Genomic DNA, 22,926 nt, shown 5'->3' on the forward strand with positions numbered 1-22,926 from the left:
AAAAAAAGAAATAAAGGGATAATAAATGCTAGAAAGGATGGATAAAATTTAAAAATGTTGCTGATCAACGTTTAGCCAGCTAGGTGAAATATCTAATTCTGACATTTCTCACTACATCAAAAAAAGAAGAATTAAGGATAGGAGGATGGCTCAGCTGGTACCAAACCTTGTTACCAAGTCTGGCAACTTGTCCTTTGTGCTGGAAGGGGATGGATTCCCACTGTTTTTCCTCTCTCTGTGTATGTACTTTGGTACGTGTATATGTACAGACATGCACTACATAAGTAAATGGAAAAACTTAGTAGGAAATAATTCTCCTTGAATCCATGGGAAAGGAAAGTAGGATAGAGGTTAGTGCCTATCTGTTAATATGCATTATCTCTATTGAGAGAGCTTGAAGTTCCTCAGGCTGTTAAAAGGACTGGACTTGGCATTTCTTGCCTGTTCTTTTGCTTCCTCTTCTTCCAGAACTGTTTATGAAATCAGAGTGCAGGGACTCTCAGGTCCTCTGTTAGTCCAAAAGACACAGTATCTGCCCAGCACCTTTTAGTTGACAGCCTAGGAGAGAAGTTGAAGGAATGTGTTCAGTCAACAGCGTTTCAAGAAATAAGGTGAATGGTCCAGTAAGGTTGACCATGTGGATTGCTTGTTTGCTTTTGTTTTTGTTTATTTTTTTTAACAACTTAATGTGGAGGAGTTCCTGACTTGATAATTTCCAACCTCAGATAAAAGCATTGTTTTTTTATATTGTTCATAGTAACTGTTTAATGAAATGAGTAAGTTGTACTGATGGATTTAAGGGTATAGCTGGGGGATAGATTTCTTTCTAGGCATGCTGGGGGCCTTGGTTTTAATTCTTAACCCCAAAAAGGATGGAAGGAGAGGAACTACCATTTTGACTGATTGTACTAAGTATATAAGTTCATCTCCCTAAGCTGAATTCTTACTTTTTATTAAACAATCAGTTATTTCCGTTTAAGACACAAACACAAGAGAATGGGGTAGTGAGATATATAGCTGATATTTTCTTCCAGCAAAGAGGAATAATTTTAGAGATGTGTGACAAGACCTTCTTTGTTACAAAAATAGATTTTCAAATCTTAAAATAGGGGAAACAAATTTTGCAATCGACAGACCCAAAGACGAAGTTAATAGAGGAAAACACATCTTATCTGACCTTAGAAACAAAAGCAGTTTCCAGCCTTTCTCCAGACTCTCCTGCAGTTGATGCTGTAGGGGTGTGTGTGTGTGTGTGTGTACACTTTCCTGAAGCTCTTCTCTTCAATGATCTAATCGTCTAACATTTTCTGAAGAAGAATAACACTGTCTGGCATTGGTTTTTTTCCCCACATGTGAAAATGAATCTGAGCTTTTAGCACTTTGGTGTTCATGTTTGGGGTATTTGGTTTGTCCATATCAGTCCATAATACACAATAGATTCACACACACACAAACACACACACACACACACACAAATCTTATCATTGAGGAGGCGAAATAATGGAGTGTGATTCAGAGCATTTTGTTTCACTAATTTAGGGGTCAATTTAAAAAAAATTACAAAATCACAACAACAACAACAACAAAGACAAAAACCTCTCCATTCTGAGCAATATCAGTCAATCATGCTTAATTTTTTAGGACTAGGGTTCCAAAGACAACAAAAAACCCATTGTCTAAGTATTAGTATCTTTACAAACAAAAGATCTAGCTTCCTGGTGTTGACGCTTTCTTAATCTATAAGAAGATGGACCCACAGAGCATGGCCAGTGTTTTTAGACTAGGATAATTCCTGGCTAGCTGACCCTGGGATGAGCTGTCTGAAGACCTGGTTTGTTTGACTTCTGCTGATCCTTTAGCTAGGGGGTCTTTAGAAAAGCAGCTCACTCTCAGAATATATTTGTTTAGAAAATGGTTGGATGAAAACATATATTAAACTTTGATGAACTCTTTCAGGTTCTTTGGAATGAATTTGTAGCTATGTATTGTTTACACTCTCTCCCTTTCCAGGTCTGTGGCCCCTCTCATGCTCTGTAACACACTAGTGTTCTACCTCAATTCTGTTTGTCTCTTTCCCTCAGAGTGTCCATCCATTTCCCATTCACCCTCTTGGCCCCTTCTTCATTCCTCTTGTGCTGTTCCTTGTCCTTCTGTCTAATGTGATTAACCTTCCCTTTATTAAGGTAGACCAGTGTCTCTTCTACATCAGATCTCTTCTTCAGCATGCTTCCCAGTTCGTTAAAACATAAATTGCCCCAATTATTGCCTATATGCTTTACTTAGTTCAATTATTACTTATTTGACTTGCTTCTTAAATTAGGACATGGGTAAATTGATCTTCACATTCTTCTTTCCTAGTGCACTTAATGGCTAACAGAAAGCAATACGTAAATGATAATGAATCACTATATATATTTCACCTCTTAGTATATGGTATCTTGATTTTTTTTTTTTACTTCTTTTTAGAGCACCATGATTTTCTAAGTCATTCTGTCTGAACACAGCAGTTATGTGACCCCTGTTTATATATGTTGAATCCCAATGGTGGTCACCCAGTATTTCATCTGTTTCCTCCAATGTGGTATCTAGTCTGTCCATCTCTGATGTTCCCCTTCTTCTTCAGCCCATATTATCGCCTTACATGTTGCAGTATTTGAATTTCTCTACCCTAATGTCTCTAACTATAACATAGCCTCCAGCTTTTCTCTTTCTAAAGCAGCTGTGTTTGCTACGTTAACTTTCTGCCCGGAAACTCTTACTTCAAGTTCAACTCAGCCTCCACAACACCATCAAAGTTTATTCACTTCTTGTCCAACCAGTTTCTCCTATATTTTCATCCAACTGGGTATTTGTAAAGTTACCAAATGGGAATTTGGAGGTTTTTTTTTTTCCCTCAATTACGTTCCGCATTTCTTTTCATCTTACTTCTTTTGCTATTGTATTATTTATCCAAAATACGTCTGTAGATCTAGGCTCTGTCTGCTGAGATCCAATGCACCTGTCTCCTCTGTTTGACACGCAAAAGTTATCATTCCCTCATGAGTTCAGAGAAACCGTTATGTTCCATTCATGTCTCCCTTATATAAAAATATAATCTTTTTCTTGTTTTATCATCTTTAATAAATAAGAGGTAAGCTTCCTTAGGCCTAACACTATTATGTTTTATTCATTTTGCTGCCGTCTGTATGATTTTGCATACCTTTATAAGAGTCCATTTTTGTTTCATAATGGATGAGTAACTGGTAGGCATTTTTATGTGACTATTTGCTGCTTTATGATCTCTACATTATTGTCTTTCTCCCTGCGGTTCTGATAAAGGTTCGCTGTATCACTTTTCTCAATTCTTGTTTTGCCTATATTTCTTTTACATGAGCATGAGAAGGAACTGGGTTCCAAGCCCATCTGCACTATGCAGCAAGACAAAAGAATGTAGAATTATGTTTAAATCTCTATTTAACAAGAAAAGGGTAACTGATCACATAATTCAATCTACAGAAGTAGTAGAATTGCAAATAACATCCTGACTTTGTTGAAAGACTTTATCATCTTAGAAAATTATGCCAAAATTATTTTGTTAACCATATATTGGCACTGAAATTTTGGTGGTGACATACATGCATAGGATGAACAGTGTACTTTTTTTCTGAGTTGTATTGAGTCTCATGTGTTATTCACGATGAATGCCAATCGAATAAGCAGCATTCAAGTGTACACAAACTAAATTATCCAAGTTCACCAGTGCATTTTTACATAGTAACTAATTGTCCTAGTTTAGTTTCTGTTGCTATGATGTAAAGGAATGAATGAGTTAAATAAGCAAACAAATAAATAAATAAAGCTGACCAAAATCAACTTGGAGAGGAAAGGGTTTATTACTTCTTACAATTAGACTCCATTATCAAGGGAAGCCAGGGCGGGAGCTCAAGCAGAAACCTGAAAGCAGGAACCAAAGCAGAGGCTATGGGGGTAAAGTTACCTGCTTACTCCACACAACTTATTCTGCTTGCTTTCTTATACAGCCCAGGACCACCTGCCCAGGGGTGGCACAGCCCAGGTGGCTTGTTCCCTCCCACATCAGTAAAAATCAAGGAAATGCCTCATAGCCTTGCCCTCAGACCAGTCTAATGAAGGCAGGTCTTCAGTTAAGATGCTTTCCTCCCAGGTGTGTCTCTAGGTTTGACAATAATTAGTTAGCAAGTAATTATTATATTTTCTGCTAACTCTGAGCATAAGCTCAGAACGTAGGGTGCACATAGGCACTGACTTCTTTTGTAGAGTGTGAAATGGTATTAGATTGGGAAATTGCTACAAGGTGAACAGTGAAACAAAATGGGAAAAAAATGGTGAAAGAGGATGATGTTTCAGAGACAGAGAAATGCTTAGATTCCAAAAGAGGGAAACAGTGTAAGAAAGTAGCATTCCTAACCAGGCGATTTCATCAGTGATGTTTTCTGCCATTGATGCCTAGGAATCACTCATTCATATATTCTACATAGGTTCTTACCTCTTCCCTCTGGATACAAATGAATTCTTTGTGGCAGCATATGGTTCAAGTTGACTCTGGCCACTAAAAAAAGTCTTGTTATCCAGCAGTAGTGAAATTTCGGATTCTCTTGAGATGGTTGGAGTTAATCTAGCTGTTATTATTTGGTCAGCCGCTGGACACCAGAGACAAACATTGATCCAAACTGAAAGAATGACCCATTCCTGGTATGGTTCATCCAGTGAGGCAGTGTTAGCATAGGGTTAGATATACAATGGCATGTATGATTAAAAAGCCACCTCTTCCTCTCGGTCTCTCTATGGATTTAAGACAGTACACAAAACAAATCTGATCCAGCAGGCAGACTGAAGTCGGAAGATTGTCTGCTAACATTTGAAACCTAAGCATTAGTTTCTAGCAGAGTTTAATTTGCATGTGTACATGGGGAATTTTTAGTTTTGAAATTTTAAAATACTCCCCACTTGGGATTGTTTCCCATCCCACACTACAGCCATTGAACTGGATTCCCAATTTGGGCTTGCCATCTGTGTTGCATCCTCATTATTTTTATAGGACTGGGATTCTAATCTCAAATATAAAAATGTATAAGAACACACAAATAGGCTTTTTACATTTGTTTTCCTTTTATCCCTGATGATTTCCAGTTAGCAATAGTATTGACCATCCTAAGTGAGTTAAGAGAAACCAGCAAGACCTTGAACTTGGCCTCAGCTTCTTTAGTTATGTCTAATCAATGTCTTAACATTTTGCTGTGTTCTCGTTTCTGTACTATATGGGGTTCACCATGGCCCTGGCTTTCATAGAGTAATTATTTTGATTAAGTTAGACAATTAAAGTCAGTCTTGCATGAGGAATGGATACCACTGGGAGTCAGTGATGGATGGACTCCGGTCTTCTGAGTGTTCAGTTCTGCCAGGGTTTTTCAGTTGAGTGACAACTCACCTTCTAGTTTGGTTTGCATGACAGTGCATGGGTGGTTAGGCCTGAGTATTTTCTAGAAAATAAGTTACAAAGAGATCAAGAAGGAGAGAAGGTGGTTGGTGTTAATATCCACATGTGTTCTTGTAATTTTTCTAAATTTTTATTTGCTTTGATGAACAACATCATTACTGGAATAATTAGTGTTAATTAATATCTGTGTCATTTTGGTAAATGGTAGTTTAGTGTTCCAATTAGACTAATTAGTACACACCATGGCTTAGTGACATGACAAATCGCTGAGCAGAGCACACTGACTCTTGTCCCTTCTGATATATGAGCTAATCTGTTTGGTCAGTAGTGGCAAAGGCAGGGGACGGGAAACTGGACAGCGACAACTGTCAGACATTGTTTCTACATTTTCTGCTGGTTTTCTCTTTTCTGCTAAGTCCATGAGTACTAAGGATTGCTTTCATTTCATGTTTTAGCTCCTTTTTTACTGTTGAATCAGTCTCCAGAACCTACCAGCATGAAATTATGAACAGGCAAAACATTAAAACCCAAAGATTCTCTTGACAAAACACTAAAAGCCAAAGATTCTCTTGACATCCACTGGATTGAATATACTGTGTTCTGCTCAGTACTTTACTGTCCAGAAGGAATTTACAATCGAGCTGACAGCTGTCTGTATTTATTTTGCAGAGCCTATGCGGACCCCGAAGACTTTGAAGATTGCTGAAATCCAGGCAAGGCGCATCGCTGTGGACTGGGAGTCCTTGGGTTACAACATCACTCGCTGTCACACTTTCAATGTCACGATCTGCTACCACTACTTCCGTGGCCACAATGAGAGCAGGGCAGACTGCTTGGACATGGACCCCAAAGCCCCTCAGCACGTTGTGAACCATCTGCCACCTTATACAAATGTCAGCCTCAAGATGATCCTCACCAATCCAGAGGGCAGGAAGGAGAGTGAGGAGACAATCATCCAGACTGATGAAGATGGTATGCTTCTGTTTGGTGTCTTCACAAGGCGGGCGGGGGACAGAAAATACTGTCTTTTCTTTAAATTTACCCCCCTCCTCATTGTCCAGTACTGAATTCAAAAATCTACTAGGTTATCTCAGCCTGGTTACCAGTAACAGACTTTGTGTTTTTAGAAAGTAATACAGTTACTAAATGGCATGCACCCATGATGACTTTTGAAATAATGCTAGTGAAGTGGCAATGGTGCCTCAAGCCTAAATAAAGACTTTCTTACCAAGTGGGAAAACAAAAAGGTTATCATCTACATCACTATATAGTTACCTATTGGTAAAATTCACTTCCTTACAACTCGTGTTTGAATTTTATAAATCAAACACGATGGTATTGTTTTCCCAGTATTTGAAGATAAAATACTTGATTTGATTGACTGAATTAAAACACAAAAGACACAGGACATTTTTTAGTCCAAATAATGATCCTCATAAGAAAATAACAGGCCATAATCTTTTATAATTTTTATTACAATCTAAGAAATGATTCTTATAAAAAATGAAGTAATAAAAATGTGCATTTGTATTAACACTATAATATGAATGCCTTTTCTCTAATAGTATGGTACGTCATTAATAGGAATATGAATACCAATGAATACTTCATTGAATGGAAATAATAAACAAAAATTCCAAATCTACTGCTTTACTAACAACTATATATTTTAGGGTGACACTTTATTCTATTGGTGTTCTTTTATAAGTAAATGTATGTTGGTAGAAACTGCTACGTAATGATCTCAGGCCAATCTTAGCATAACTTGGGGTTTACTAATCATTTCCATAACCAGTAAATTCTTCCATCTCTCTATTTATATGCTCAAGTAAAGGAGCCAAGTCATGAGGTCTCTGTGGTTCTATTCCTTCTTAATATTTTCTTCAACAGCTTGATAAGAGGCACGTATTTTTATTTTAGTTTTAGAGTAAAGGGTGTAGTTTACGATCAGACTCCTCCACACACCTCCCTTCATGTAGTCACTTGGCTACTGTGTATCTTCTGATGCCTAACAAATAGGAATGAGGTGGCCATAAAATAAATAAGTGTGCTATAATTTCTAGAAATACTCGTTTCACCTCTTCTCCTGTGAAACTTGAAAGTGACTCTGGTTGATCTGTTGCTTTGCTGTCCTAGAGAAGTGAAAGCCTTGCACAGCTTAGACTGCTAACATGATGTCTGTGGTCCTCCTCTTATTACTAAAATTCGGGAGTCAAACCCCTGAGACTTAAGAGGAATCTGTTATTGTTGTGTTTGAGTTAACCAAAGGGTCTTATTGCAGTTACTACATTGTTTCATTACATCAAAGAAACCAATATGGCAACACTATTTAAAGAATACATCAGCCCTAACATGATTCTAAAACTCTCACCCCCATCTCCAGTGTTACCCCCACCCTCCCATACATGCAACACTTACCTGTGCAGAAGAGAAGAGGTAACAGTAATGGATTCAGGCATCAACAATATCAATGAAAGTCCAAAACTAGCTACACAAATATCAGGAGGAATCGCACATCTTCTGAAGTGGGTGAGGGTTTCAGTGTCTGTGTCGTGCTAGGCAATTTATAACTCATGTTTTTAATAATAAGACTATAGTCACGTTTATTTGGATTGCTGTCAGCATTTAAGGCCAGGATGTCTTGATTGATAACATTTAAATCCAGTTACATGAGTTTGATATTTTTGTTTGTCTTTATCTAGTCGCCCTCCAACAATGCGATGTCCTATGGTGTTATCCTTTGATATTGTTTATCTTGCTTTTCTTTCCCACAAACAAAAAAAGGCAGTCAGGTTTTTATATTTTTTTAATTGCAATATATTTTTAGACAACATTTGGTTACATAAATGGCTATGTTAATACTCAGATAATGAAATTGCTGTGGAATTTTGACCTAAACCAATCAAACTCATAACGACAAGGTTCATATTGTGTAGAATCAGTTCTATAAATTAGAAATAACATTTTTACATTAATTTTCAAGTCTACTTTTATTTTAGCTTCTGTGTTGAATGCTTTTTGGTATGAGCTTCAGTTATATGAAGTTTCACATATTTTCTTTCAAAGTATGACTACAGAGTAATCCCTGTGGTTGTATCCCATATGGTAGGCTATTTCCTTTCTTCGTTGGTTTGTTTCTTCTATAAGTCGTTCTTAATGACTGATGTAGAAACTTCCATGGAGTATTTGTAGGTCATTCTTCAGGGCTGCTCATATGAGCTTGAGTTTCTACACAGAATACTTGATGTATTTCGATATTCTGAGGTGAGGGAGAATAACTAAATCATGCTTATTGTTGCAAAAATCAATGGATCATGATGATCGGGTTAAGTCGGTCTTACTAAATTATTGCTGCCCTATATACATAGAAAAAGAATAAATTATCAACCACCTAATAAAAAAGATATAATTGTGTGAAAAGAATTCTGGGGACATCCATAAATCAAGCTCCCAAAGCTAGAACCATTTCCAACTAGAACCTTAGGGTAGAATTTATGCTTAATTTATTACATGTGCTTTTTAATGCATGGGCAGAATTTTTTTGTATAAGATTCCATTTTCATTTTTTATTCCAGCATTCATGGAAATCAATATTATGAAGTTAACTCAGCAGAAAAGCCTGGTTTGGGGACATTCTTTAAAGCTACAAAGTCATTTTAAAATGTAGATTTATTATGTTTTAGAGGCTATAATGCTTATTTAATATAATCTTTCTCCACACCTCTTTCATTTTTCTTTTCCATTTTTGAAGTTCTATTTGAAGGACTTTCTCATGCTCCAAACAAAATTAGCTGGAACGGCTCTCCGATAAATCACAAGCACGGGAATGGGAGTCAGCATTCTGTCTCCACTAAAAGTCATCGGTGTGGAAATGTAACGTGAATCTCCACAGTCTGAAGCTGGGCATGAAATGGCTTTAAGCGCTTCATGCTGTGTTTAGGCAAATCATCACTGAACTGAGACATTGTCTTTGTGTGTAGAGACATCATCCCTGCTCAGGTGCAGAGCATAAATGAACGGAGTTGGTCTGTGCCCGTAGCTCGTTCACATTTCCTTTATGTGGTTGTTATTGGAGTATTTATTAATCCAAGTCGTGATCACTTGTGTGGCCTATCTTGGGCATGATTTTTCTCCCACATTTCCAATCTTGAAAAATGGAACTTGTAAATACTTGAAGGAGAGTCATAGCGATGTAGAACATGTGTGAGAAGGGGGTGATCATATCAACGTTGCAGGGAAACAATTTACCACTTGTGCCCATCTTTCAATGCAGAATTATGGAAATATTTTGAACCATCCGTAAATAAGAATAGTTTGATATATTCATTCTACTTCATAGTACTTGTAAGACAAATTATGGTAGGTAGACACAGGAATTTTCATAACAAGTCCTCAGTATTTGGTGTTTTTACTCTTCCTACTCATATCTGCCACTTTTCCTGACAAACCTGTGAAGAAATATATTTTCCTTGATTGCAGTCATAAACAGAATCGATATGTGCCCAGATATCCACTTGCACAATGAACCCATGTCTCTAGTAGCCTTGGCATTGCCAGAAACTGCACAGAATCCTTGTCAGGTTCGCTGCCCTGCTGAGCACAGTAGCCCGTGCTGACAACATGGGACATGGGTAAGGGATGGTTAACTGATGGGGCCGTGAACATGTCCAAAGTTAAGGGCTACCATGCTATCTTTAGTATGGATTTCTTTTTCTTTTATTCTTCTGGATTTCTTTCTTTTATGCATCACCTCATGTTGCCTGCCTCAGAGGTCATCGCATCATTCATAGTCTCCTTGTAGAATGAAATAAATCTTCATCTGGTGGCATATCATTCAGAATTTCTTGCTGCTGCTAGCCATGAAGAAATACATTTCCTGTGATCCACTGGTTTTTAATTTATTTCAGTCCTCATGAAATTGCTCTGTACTTTGAAACGGCATTTCTAGATAATGTCATGTGTGAAGTTCACTGAAACGTTAGATTCAGGGAAAATATTAATTAAAAACCGTACTTGCTCAATACCGAATTGGTATTTTTTTTAAAAAAAAAAGTTTTTAAGTCAAGAGTGTGAGGTAATATGTATTGTTAAGCATGTTTAGAAGAAGAATCTGGATCGTGTGAATAAACGGCCAGGTTTTCAAGTATGATCTATAAAAAGAGAAATACACAGTAGCAGAAATATCTTGTAGCTTGTCAACAGTAACTAATACATGGCTGATTAATGACAGGATTTTGCAACTTATGAGGCCTTCGCAAATAAGGACTGGAGCAATGTTAGTCAGGAGTTGTAATTCTTGCCTACCATGCAGGAAGTTCTGAATTAAGTACCCAAACAGATGTGGCATAAGATGGAGCATGGAGCCACATGGCTGTCATCCCAGCATTCTGGAGGTAGAGGCAAAAGGATCATAGGTTCAGGGCCATCCTCGGCTACACAAAGAGTTCAGAGTGAGAGTATACATTAGATCCTGTCCAAAACAAACAAACAAACAAACAAAAAGCAGTAACAACAACAAAAATGAATAAAAAAGAAAGGAAGGAAGGAAGAGAGAAAGAGTACAGTGAGGTATTGAGATAGCTCAGAGGGAGAGCGCTGGTTTGCATTTGCCAGGCCCTGAGCCCCATCCTCAGCTCTGCCAAATGAAGAAAGCAAATCAAGAGATCCTTGAATGCTAAACCAGCTTGTTCTTAATAAGCTCTGCCTTAGCTGAGAAAAAGTAAAAGCATGAAGCAGGTACATTTTAGCGTATTCATCTCTAACAACTTTAAAAAATATAATAATCAGTGCTATCTTTTTAATTATAGAAAATTTAATAAGTATAGCTACAAAAGTCAGGATGATTTTTAATGGGCATTTCAAGTCAGTGCTGTGTGATTTGGCTTTTGAGTCTAAGGAGCGTTAATTATGATTATAATTCATTATTTTATGAACTTCGTTGATGGAGCCTCTTTAGGGGATTATCATAATCTTCAAGAAATCTTTCAGGGAAGTGCATCTCTGTTCTCGGAGCAAATTACAAATAAGAACTTCATGTTATTAGCGGTATACAAGAGAGAAAAGCAGACTACATAACTATGCCACTCTCCAAGGTGATTGAATATTCATTTGAATAACAATAACTTTATATTTCTACATTTCCTGCTTTAGAAACTTACAGGCTGACAATTGGTGTCATGATCAGGGTCAAGTCTGAATACCGTACATGTGCTGATGTTATTTTTAAAGATATACTTTTGCTCCATGACATCTACTATAAATTGTGTTTATCTTGTTAATTGCAAGTGTTCTTATTTCCAATGCGTGTTATTTCTAGTGCCCGGGCCTGTGCCAGTCAAATCCCTCCAAGGAACTTCCTTTGAAAACAAGATCTTCTTGAACTGGAAAGAGCCACTGGAACCAAACGGAATCATCACTCAGTATGAGGTATGAAGAGAAGGTGTAGCTACAAAGAGGCCAAGAAGATGGCTGGGTGGAAATAATAGGAAAGGAAAGGGTGGGGAAGAGAATAGTAACACATCATCAACTCTCTTTGTTCTAGTTCACAAATTATTTGATTTTAAAATTAATCACTGTATAGTAGCAAATTCTTGGAATATATGCTAGTTTTGTGTCTATATATGTGTGTTACTGGACTATGTCCTTGTCAAATCCAATTAATGTTTGTAATGAATAATTACATGTAAAAATGCTAAGTCCCTTTTTTCTAAAATTAAGAAACCAATATCACACTGTGCTTAAGGAGAGGCCATTGAATGGCCTGTTTTTCAAAGTAAGTAATTAATAGCTCCCAAAAGGAAAACAGATTAAAAACCCATTTCAGAATTTCATTGTACCTTTGAATATAAATCACTATATTTTCAAATAAGAAGGTACAGAGAATAAATGAATTTTTAAATATGTTTTTATTGAAAGACAATTTTCTTCCTTTCCACCATCACTTTCAAATGGATATTCTTAATTGCACAGTTGTGAAGTTTTTGGCTATAGTTAGTCTGTGCTGATTATAGAATAAACATTTCTATATCTTATGCCTAAGAATAAATTATAGGAATAAGAATGAATGTTTTTGATTATTTTAGTAAGTTTGAGCGCTAGTGTCCTTTAATTTGTTTTGGGGCACAGTTTTTTTTTTTGTTTTTTTGTTTGTTTGTTTTTTTTGTTTTTGAAATGATTAAATGACCTAAACGGACTCTTTTATTGCAAATTGTTTCTCATATCAACATAATCCCCATTTGTAATACATAAAAATAGCATCTTTTTGAGGCACAGTTTTACTAAGTTAATACAAAATGGCCATGAGATCCCTTTGTAACTCAAGCTTACCTTGAGCTTGTGTTCCTCTCCCAAGTGGCTCAGATCACAAGCCTGTGCTGCTAATGTTACTAGAATTTTCTGTGTTCCATAAACAAAAAAAAGAATAGCATACTTTTGATGAAGACTTTCCGTTTTCACGTGCATTAAAGTATGTAACAAGAAATTTTATATGTAGTATGCATATTTAAGTATAGCAATTTATTGATATATTTTTTAAATATAAATATTTGACAAATTAGATATACAGTTACATATATCATTAGGTAGATCATAGATGATAGAGAAGTAGTGAGATAATTTAAATAGAGCAATAAATGACAAACAGTAGATAGACAGACAGACAGATGATAGATAGGTGGATGAGAAATGCCAGAAATAGCAATAGCAATATAAAAATAGATAGAGATAGATAATAGATAGATAGATAGATAGATAGATAGATAGATAGATAGATAGATAGATAGATAGATAGATAGATAGACAGATAGATATGTAGGATGGATGGACGGATGGACGGATGGACGGATGGACGGATGGACGGATGGACGGATGGATGGATGGATGGATGGATGAGAGATGCCAGAAATAACCATACCAATATAAAAGAAAAAGAAGAGGAAAGTAATGAGGACTTGAGGCTCTCGAGTGCTATGTTGTTTAGAAAGGGCTTGCTTACAATTTATTATGGCCTTCAGTTGATATATAATGGGAAATATATTTTCCACACTAGGTGAGCTATAGCAGCATAAGATCATTTGACCCCGCAGTTCCAGTGGCTGGACCTCCACAGACTGTATCAAATTTATGGAATAGTACACACCATGTATTTATGCATCTCCACCCTGGAACCACCTACCAATTTTTCATAAGAGCCAGCACTGTCAAAGGCTTTGGGCCTGCCACAGCCATCAATGTGACCACAAATATCTCAGGTAAGCAAATGAGTAACATAGAAACTGAGCAGCTCATGCTCCTGATTCGCAATAGCATATTCTAGACCCTCAGATAGGTACTGTATTATCGTGTAGCCTACTGAGTCATTACGTCATTACGTAAGGTCAAGGGCAGTTTATTCAGCCATTTGAGAACAAATCATTCCTGGTGATACGTTCTAATCCAAACACTTTTCAGGCAGTCACAAAAATGACAGTAGTCTTAAAAGGTTACATCATTTCTTTACTTCAAATCTTTCCAAGTTTACTGTAAATGATTATGGACCTTTCTTGTGCTCTCAATGAGGTCCTAAGTATGGTATCAGTTGTGTGCTATAATGGATGGTGTCTAACAAGTCCTAGTGGTCTTTCACTCTCGTATTGGAATACCTCACACCTTGTCTGCCCCCTTTTCCCTAACATGATGCTAATTTTAAACAAACGCTGACCTTCCTTTCCTGCTCACACAAACATCTCACACAAATGCCTCTAATTTTCAGAATTAGAACATGCAAGAAACTCTTGAATTGATAAATAAATATAACTAAATTTCACTTTCTACTACATTTACTTTTATAATTTGCATTTGAGTAGATTGTTTACGAGTACTAATTCTCCTTCATTCAAATCGCCCATTCAACCTGATTAGGTTCCTGCTGATGTTAGCATCACGATGCTCCCTAAGTCTACTCCACTTAATAAAATAGTTCATCATGTTTAACACTATAAAAAAATCTATGAGCCCATTTGTAACTATAGAGTTAAATTTGAAAATGGTCTTTTGAAGATAAACCACATAGTATATTAAACACATTTTTATTTGGCGAATCCTTGTCAATTCTGTTTAGTATATAACAGCGGCTACTCTCAATTCACATTGCATATTTTTTTTAATTTTCGTTATTTGTTTTATATACCAACCATAGTTCCTCCTCCCTCCCCTTCCCATTGTATATCAAGTTGAGGCAGGACCAAGCCACTCCTCCCTGTAGCAAGACTGAACATGGTATCCTACCATAGGGAAGGGGTTCTAAAACCCAGGTCATGCACCAGGGATACATCCCGGTCACACTGCCAGGGGCCTGACCAAAGAACAAGACACACAATTGTCACCCACATTCAGAGGGTTTAGTTTGATCCCATGTAGACTCCCCAGCTGTCAGTCCAGAGTCTATGAGCTCCCACTAGCTTGGGCCAGCTGTTTCTGTGAGTTTCCCCATCATGATCTTGACACACACACACTTGCCCATATAATTCCTCCTCTCTCTCTTTTACTGGACTCCAAGAGCTCAGAAGATTCCTAGCAATAGTGGAAAGGGTGCCTGAGCTGGCCTTCTCCTGTAATCAGATTTGTGACTACACTAATTGTCATCTTAGAACCTTCATCCAGTAATTGATGGAAGCAGGTGCAGAGATCCACATTATATATTTTTAACATTGTCCTGAATCAAAAATTTATACCAAGAGTAAGATGTATGTATATAAATTGTTTTATTTGGAAATGTATTAAATAAAATATAACTTTTAAAAATTCATATCATGAATAAGAGTAATTCCAATATATTCATTTTATATGATTTGATTTGTATTAATATTCTGGTAAAATTGATGTTTCAACATCATCCATTATATTAAGAAATGATAATATATTAAACTGTCATTTTATATCCTAATGGAATTCATTGATTTAAAATATTTATTAAATCACTTTGTTAGAAAATACGACTTAGTGAATGTCATGACAAATTTCTTCCCTTCTAGAATTAGCAACAATTGAAATTTTCAATAGAAATTGTTATAAAATCTACATAATCTTTTAAAATAGACACTGAGCAAATATGTTTTCTGATATGTATATATATATGTACACATATATACACAGAGAGACACATATACGCACATACAGTTTGAAATCTTAGATGCCCTGTTCAACATGATGTCGAACAGAAAATTTCTAATTATAGACAGAAGCACCCTTCTGGCTTTCTTTTTTCCTCTGAATCATTTTATTTCAATTTTCCCATTGCAACTAGAAAGCAGTAAGCATTTTCTTGTATTTTATAAGCTTAGCTTCTGCTGCTGTGCTTTGGGAGCATCAGGTTACTGTGATGCTGTATAAATTTTGAGATAATGTATGCCTCTCTACCCCTTTTGTCTAGTCATTGAAAGCATTAATTTAAAGGACCGGGGTGATGGTTCTGCAGTTGACAGCACTAGCTACTCTTCCCATGGATGTGGTTTTGATTCCCAGCACCCACAGGGCATCCCATAACCATCTAACTCAAATTCCTGAAATCTGATGCCATCTCCTGATGTTCCAGGCACCAGGAATGCATGTGGTGCACAAACAAACATCCAGGCAAAACACCTATGCAAACAAAATAACAGAATAATTAGAATTTGTATAAAAGTGTGCCACTGTTTTGTGAGCTTAAAAGTTTGCATCTTTTGATTCTGTGAAAGTTTACTGTGTGTATATTTTTGGTTTATACTACTTGGCTTCATAAAAGGTTAATTCTTAATCTTGATTCTATGTCAGTGACTTTGTTTTGTCTTCATGGCTCTATCACAGCTCATAAAACTTTGCATATGCTTTGAATTTAGCAAGTTTTTAATGAGTGGATGAAGATTTTTTTTGTTACATATTACCTGACTTGTCAAGGTTAAATGATAATCTACTTGTTTCAATGGGTCTCATTCCCTTATACATCCATCCATATAGTAAAAACCAGTTGAAATTTCTTTAAGCCCAAGGTTGGGAAACTTGTAGAACACAAACACTATCCAACATGTTGAAAATTTATGTTTTTAACTATTTGCCAATTAATGTACCAGTTCTTAGTAACTGAAAAGTAATCTCCTTTCCAATGCACCACAGCTGACTAGCATGTTTCTCTTGTGCTCACGTGGAACTAGTCCAGAAAAGAATCCTGGACCTTTCTTTTGCCTGCCAAGCATGAACGGCGAGGGCCAGTAGGCAGCCCATTACCTCCCTTCTGCCACTCACAGTCCCCGTCTCATGTGTGACTGTCCAGCCAGTGCTGACTCTCCTTGTCCCACAGTCCCACATCGTGCTCACCGGCTTAAAGAGCTTGGGAAGCTGAAACCCATGGGTCTACACAAAGTGTTCGGAATACAATGAGTACAAGTCCCCAGACAGCTTTTAAAAATCCAGCAACCTCGCCTTCCTAGCTTCTTCTGCCCACAGTTAAGGTTCAGTGTCATAAAATAAGGATCACTGAAGTTAATTAGGAATTAAATTGATTTTCCCTTAAGGTAGGATCATTTATTCATAGCAGCCTATCATATATCGCCACGAATCGATTGAACTTTCTTTTCACCTCATTGGTCTCTTTTCAGCTCCGACTTTACCTGACTATGAAGGAGTTGATGCCTCTCTGAATGAAACTGCCACCACGATCACAGTATTACTCAGACCAGCACAAGCCAAAGGTGCCCCTATCAGGTAAGAGGGGGCATAGTGAAGAGGAAAGACAGCCGGTGAGAGAAATGTCTCCAGCCGTTGCCTAGCACAACTAAAAGCCTTTCATTTCACAGTGAATGTCAGGGATGCTTTGATTTTCTTCTTTTGTTTTTGTTTATTCCTTCTTGATTTGAAGGAAGATTATAAACAGAGGTATGGCTAAAAGCGGGAAATCTAAAGGCTTTTCTGGGCTGTGTGAAGCTATTGCTCTTTCTCTTCATTTTCCTTTATCCCCATCTCACTTCACTGTGGTGTCTGTGCTGAAAAGGCCTTGAAAGTGTTTGTCGAAGAGGATGAGGAAGGAGCGCCTGTCCACCTCCGTGTGTCTATAATGGATAATTTCATGTGAGTGACTGAATCAGTAGGAAGCTCTGAGGAAATAAACGCAAATGAAGCCTCCATGGCCTTTCACTTCTTAAATTATCGGAAATTCCATGATAAATATTAAAGTTCAGCCTGCTAGTTCCTTTATCTTTTTAATATTAAAATCTCTCATATTACCTCTCATATTACTGCTAATATTTAAAAAAAATCTGATCCATGTCAATTTTAGAAATTAGGTCAAATTACCTCAGCCTTTTAAAATTTGAAAGACTGTAATTACATGAATCTTCAAGACTTCAACAAGCTTCTATTTGAAATCAACAGATATGTGGGCATTTTGTTTTCAGTATTGGTAAGAAAAATCAGATAGTCACAAAATTAAGACCCAACAGACAGCAGAACTGACTTATGTCATGCTCCTTGTGAATTCCCTTAAAGGCAGATAAATCTCTTCCTGTATGTAAAACAAGCACACTTGACCTCATGAAACCGATGTCTTTTTCCATCAAAGTTGTACAAATACATTTTTGTAATTAAAAAATATGTTGATAGAAGAACACGAGTCACAAAGAAAGCTTGTACTTCCCGTCTGGCTGAGACTGAGCAGACTCATTGCCACATTGTGGAGCAAGAGAGGTGGCTAAGATGGCTATGACATGCATGCTTCAGAGAAAGCAGCTGCTCAAGAATTCCAAGTCAGTGTACAGTGGTGTTTGTGCGTCAGCGATTGTGAGGCATTGTGGTTGCAGCTGCAAAGAGGAAGAAGCAATGCCATGCTCACTTGGATGTGGTGTCCTTCTCTATTCACAAGTAATCGTGGCCATTGGCATGTCCCTACCTGTGACAAAATTTACTGCATAGGTGTCCATCTTGTTCTTGGTGTTTAAGTGGGCTTCAGGTACTTGGGTTTGGCTTTTAGAGTTTATCTGGAGAGGAGGCCTGGCTGTTATGACAACTGACTGCTCTTCCAGAGGAAACTGGTTCAATCTCCAGCACACATATGTTGCTCCCATATCCAGCTCACAAATGTCTGTAACTCTAGTCTTAGGGAATCAGATGCTCTCTCTGGCATCCACAGACACAGGCATGTAGTACAGAGGCATACTTTCAAACAAATTAAACTAAGTAAATAAAATAAAACCTCAAAAAATATTTTAAATCTTTAAAAAATGTTAGGGGAATTGAGCTTTACTTCACTTATTATTATTATTATTATTATATCATCATCATCATTATTGTAACACTGTGCTCCATAGCTTGTATAATTAACTCTTTGCCTACTTTGTCAAAAATTTTTCTGCAAACTTTGACTACTTATTAAGTACCTATCACCCTGCTTGCAATTATAAATCTAAATACACTGACCATATCGAAACACATAACAGTAAAAAGTACCTCTACCCAGGTTTCTTAGGATATCAAGGGTTATTTCACTCTGTAGATCCTGTGCTCATAGACAGTGTTCAGGAATTTTGTGTGTTTTCTACATGTTTGGTTAAATATCTTTCTTCTGTTCTGTTTGCCTTTATGTGTACATAATTTCTAACTACTATGAATTCATATAGTCTGAAATCATAATTATACAAAAATAATCCTTAATAGTCATTTCTCATTCCCTGGCGTGGAAATGTACTTCATTGTATTTCTTGACAACACATTTGACCTTTCTAAAAATTGAGCTCAGTGACTAGGAACTCCAAATTACATAGTATAGATGGATAATGTCCAGAAAACAAGTTGAGGGGCCAGGGAGTTGGCTCAGTGAGTACGACTGGCCTGCACAGGCAAGAGGACATGAGTTTAAAGAATTGGCCAACAGTCCCTGTGAACGACACTTATGAGCACATTTGTCTATAATCCCAGCATTGGGGTGTACAGAAAGGCCCATCCCAGGAGCTCATTGGTCAGCCAGCATCGTCGGTGAGGGAGCCTATCTCAAAAAGTAAGGTGGAGAGTAGGAGTTGAAACTCAACAAATTCTTCTGGCCTTCAGCTGTATGTATATGGTTACACACTTGTACATATTCCACACACACAACCACACCTCACATGCCCAAACACAAAAGTGACTATCTACTAGACGATTAGAGTAAGAAATAACTTAACATGAGCATTTGATAAAGCTGATGAGTGTTGCTAAAAGGGAAGACCAGTATATGATTTCTAAGGAGTTAATCCAGTCAAGGCCATCTTTGTTCAGCTGCATTTGCACAGTGCACCTGCAGGTTGAGCCAGTAGGCAGGGGGATAAACTTGTGCTGTTAGGCAGCACTTTGACCTTTGCTGAGTTTGAACTTTGACTCCCTTGCTTTGGGGATCCTTAAGTTGGGTAGCATCTTCTTTCCCTCTGACCATGTTCCTCCGTCCAGCCATCCAAGTAGATACTGGGACCTGATCACAAAGTGGACTAGTCCAGTGTCCTAACCATGTTCCTCCCTCTAGCCATCCACACAGACACTGGGGCCTGATATGAGGTGGTCTAGGCCAGTGTCCTAACCACGTTCCTCCCTCCAGCCATCCATGCAGACACTGGTGTCGATACATCCAACGTTCTAACCGTGTTCTCCTCTCCAGCCATTTGTGCAGACACTGGGGCCTGATCATGGGGTGGTCTAGTTCAGTGTCCTAATCACTTTAAAGTGATGGTCTCAATTGGGGGAGTCAATTTTCCTAGCACTAAGAGTACAGTCTGGTTCTACAAATCTTTTCTTGGATTCCAGCATGCCTTTCAGCTTTTCTTTAAACTACTTTACTTTCTGCTCAGTTTCTTCAGGCTTAGTTACTGAAATTTTGTTACTGATGTAAATTTTGCTGCCATTCTGCTCCGTGTCTTCCCAAGAATGCCAGCTCTCTTAACCTCTAGCTAAACCTGAAATCATCCGCTTGTCCTCTGCCACCAACCCTGAATGAACCATCTTCCCTTTGTTGTAATACAGTTAGCCTCTGTTGGTGTGCATTTTACTGTGCATTTGTCCCAACTCTAGTACAGATGGACATTCTTTTTCCTGGTCTTCCAAATAATGTTGAACTCCCATGCCAAATCTTATGTTATAGCAACTAAGAAGTCCTCGATGTTCAGGGTTTATACATTTACTTTAGTATAGTCTTATGAAAAAAACTAAAATTAGCAATGGTTCCCATAAATTTACAGATTACATAGCAATTCATTCATACCCGGAGTTTATCGAGATACGTGGAATAGTCTTCCATGTGTGCCTGTTTGGAGTGTGACTGACTCCCTGGTAAGGCAATGACCACATAGAGAAAGTTGGGGTTAGACCTGGCATTTTGAGGAGGGGAATAAATGAGGTTTACTTGAAGAAGGAAGGGATGGTGGGTGTTTCAAGAGATTGCAAGCAAATGATAGGACATGGGATGTTCTACCTAGAACATCAAGTAGTTGAGGTCATTGAAGTTGGATGTGGGCAAATTGACAGCAGCTAAAGCTGGAGCCATAATAGAGGCCAGGAAGAGACTGTTTACTGGCAGCTTGAAAACTGAGGGTGGCCACAGGACTACAGCAGCAATCACCTTGAGCTATCCTCTTGGGGGGGGAGGGGGGATCACTCTGGTACAAACAGAGATCGGGCTGAGGCTAACTCAGGCTGAGGCTGGGATCCTCCAAGGCAAAGTGTTCGTGGACCATAGCAACAAACACGGTTGCAGTGGAAATGAAAGCACTACTAAGTACCTCACACTAGACTGTGTGAAGCTTAGAAAGATGGGAGGTGGGGCCACCCCTTAAAGTTACACAGCGCAAAGTCATTTACCCAGATGCCAATTCTGGTTTTCAAGGTTATTGAAGGGAGACTAATAGTTTTAGTTTGTTATCATAAATCAAAAATATATGTGGTTTTCAAAAAAATACAGTTACTTTGTATATTTTACCTACCTTATCAGTATTTTCAGTGAATATTATTTCTGAGAGCTCTTGGAACTCAGGAATGAAATAACACACTCTTCAGTTTACAAACAACCTAAATGAGGCACTCAGCATGAGCTGTCTCTTCAGTTTCTCGTCGTGTACCAAGCTTCCCCGGGGCTGTTAATGAACAATGTGTGTAATTCTGTCCTGGCAAGTGTGGTTCTTCAACGTATTTTTTTTAACTTTTATAATCATCTGAAAGATGTAAACTTGATGCCTGCCTTGCCTAGAACTTCAAATGTGCTTTTAAGCATTTGACAGTCATTGCCATTACTTGAAGTGCTCATGTCTCACAAGATAGGTTTGTTAAAAACACATAATTTCTCTTAATTTTTTTCTATGTAGCAGAATATTATAAATATATGGGTTTTCTTTGTGTTGATGCTGAGTTTGTGGTAAGGTATTACAAATAGATGCACATTTTATTGCAGAATATTCCAAATACAAGCTCTGTATTTTAGGTAGTCAAGAACCCATTCTAGCATAATTTCAATGGGGAGGGGCTATCATCAACTTTTGGGTCTAAGCACCACATATGTTTAGTGAAGAAATTAAGAAGTAGTCATGAACTACAATAAGAACCAGAATTTTTCTTAGATTAAGAAGAAATTGTCTAATGATTTAAGCTAGAGTGTAACAGAAACACAGATCACAATATAGAGGTGATCCAAGCCAACTGTGTATGCTGATGGTCTGGTCCCTCCTCACATGTGCACAGGCAGCATTAGTGTGGCCATTGGCATCCACTGATGGACAGTGTACTGCACCCCACATGGTAAAGATAGCAAATGCTTCTTGGTTGTCTTAATCATCATCATGACAAACTGACCTGGCTTCTAACTAGACATATGTTAAAACTGAAACATAGATGGACATTATCTCTTTGTGTTGTTTTCTAAGCATAAAGGTCAGCATCCAACTCAATCAGATGTCTAATTCCTGGGAACTGGAGTTATAGACGGTTGTGAGCTGCCATGTGGGTACTGGGAATCAAACTCATTTCTTCAGCAAGAGCATCCAGTGATCTTAACCACTGAGCTGTCTCTCCAGCCCCTTCTTTGTCTTTTTGTCTTTGTCCAGAAAACTTATCTTTACAAATAGTGAATTTGTGTGTGTTGTGTGTGTATCAATATGTGTGTGTGTGTGTGTGCGTGCGCACGTGTGTGTGTATCTTCCTAGAAGTTAGCTTCTGGAGAGCAGGGAAGACCACACCACTTAAAAATATTCCATAGCATGTAACAGACATTTCATAAATGACTGAGTGGGAGACACTAAACTTAAAAATGGGATAGCTGCTGTCTTTCATGAGCTCATAATCTAGTAAGGAAGAGGCGTGTCAGATGCAGTATTTATGACAGTGTAATCACACTGTGTTCATAATGGACAGTGTTCACCATGGAGGCAGTACATTTTATTAAGACAGTGATCTGTCTTCCTGTTTAAGTCTCAGAATTTCTGAGGCAAGTCCTAAGGGTTCTGACTAATGAGGCT

At 37.7% G+C, this 22,926-nt stretch overlaps 1 protein-coding gene across 13 annotated transcripts in view; it reads left to right on the plus strand.

The window, feature by feature from the left end:
• Ptprk (protein tyrosine phosphatase receptor type K) overlaps positions 1-22,926 on the plus strand; it is a 549,613-nt gene that overhangs the window by 420,792 nt on the left and 105,895 nt on the right. For all 13 annotated transcript variants that reach the window (XM_057751267.1, XM_057751275.1, XM_057751167.1 and 10 more), the window contains exons 8-11: positions 6,125-6,427; positions 11,772-11,881; positions 13,503-13,704; positions 17,065-17,170. In XM_057751267.1, the coding sequence (XP_057607250.1) occupies positions 6,125-6,427; positions 11,772-11,881; positions 13,503-13,704; positions 17,065-17,170 (721 nt within the window). The remainder of the gene's footprint in view (positions 1-6,124; positions 6,428-11,771; positions 11,882-13,502; positions 13,705-17,064; positions 17,171-22,926) is intronic.

This window comes from Chionomys nivalis, chromosome 2 (assembly GCF_950005125.1).
Source record: "Chionomys nivalis chromosome 2, mChiNiv1.1, whole genome shotgun sequence".
In the NCBI taxonomy this organism is placed as follows: domain Eukaryota; kingdom Metazoa; phylum Chordata; class Mammalia; order Rodentia; family Cricetidae; genus Chionomys; species Chionomys nivalis.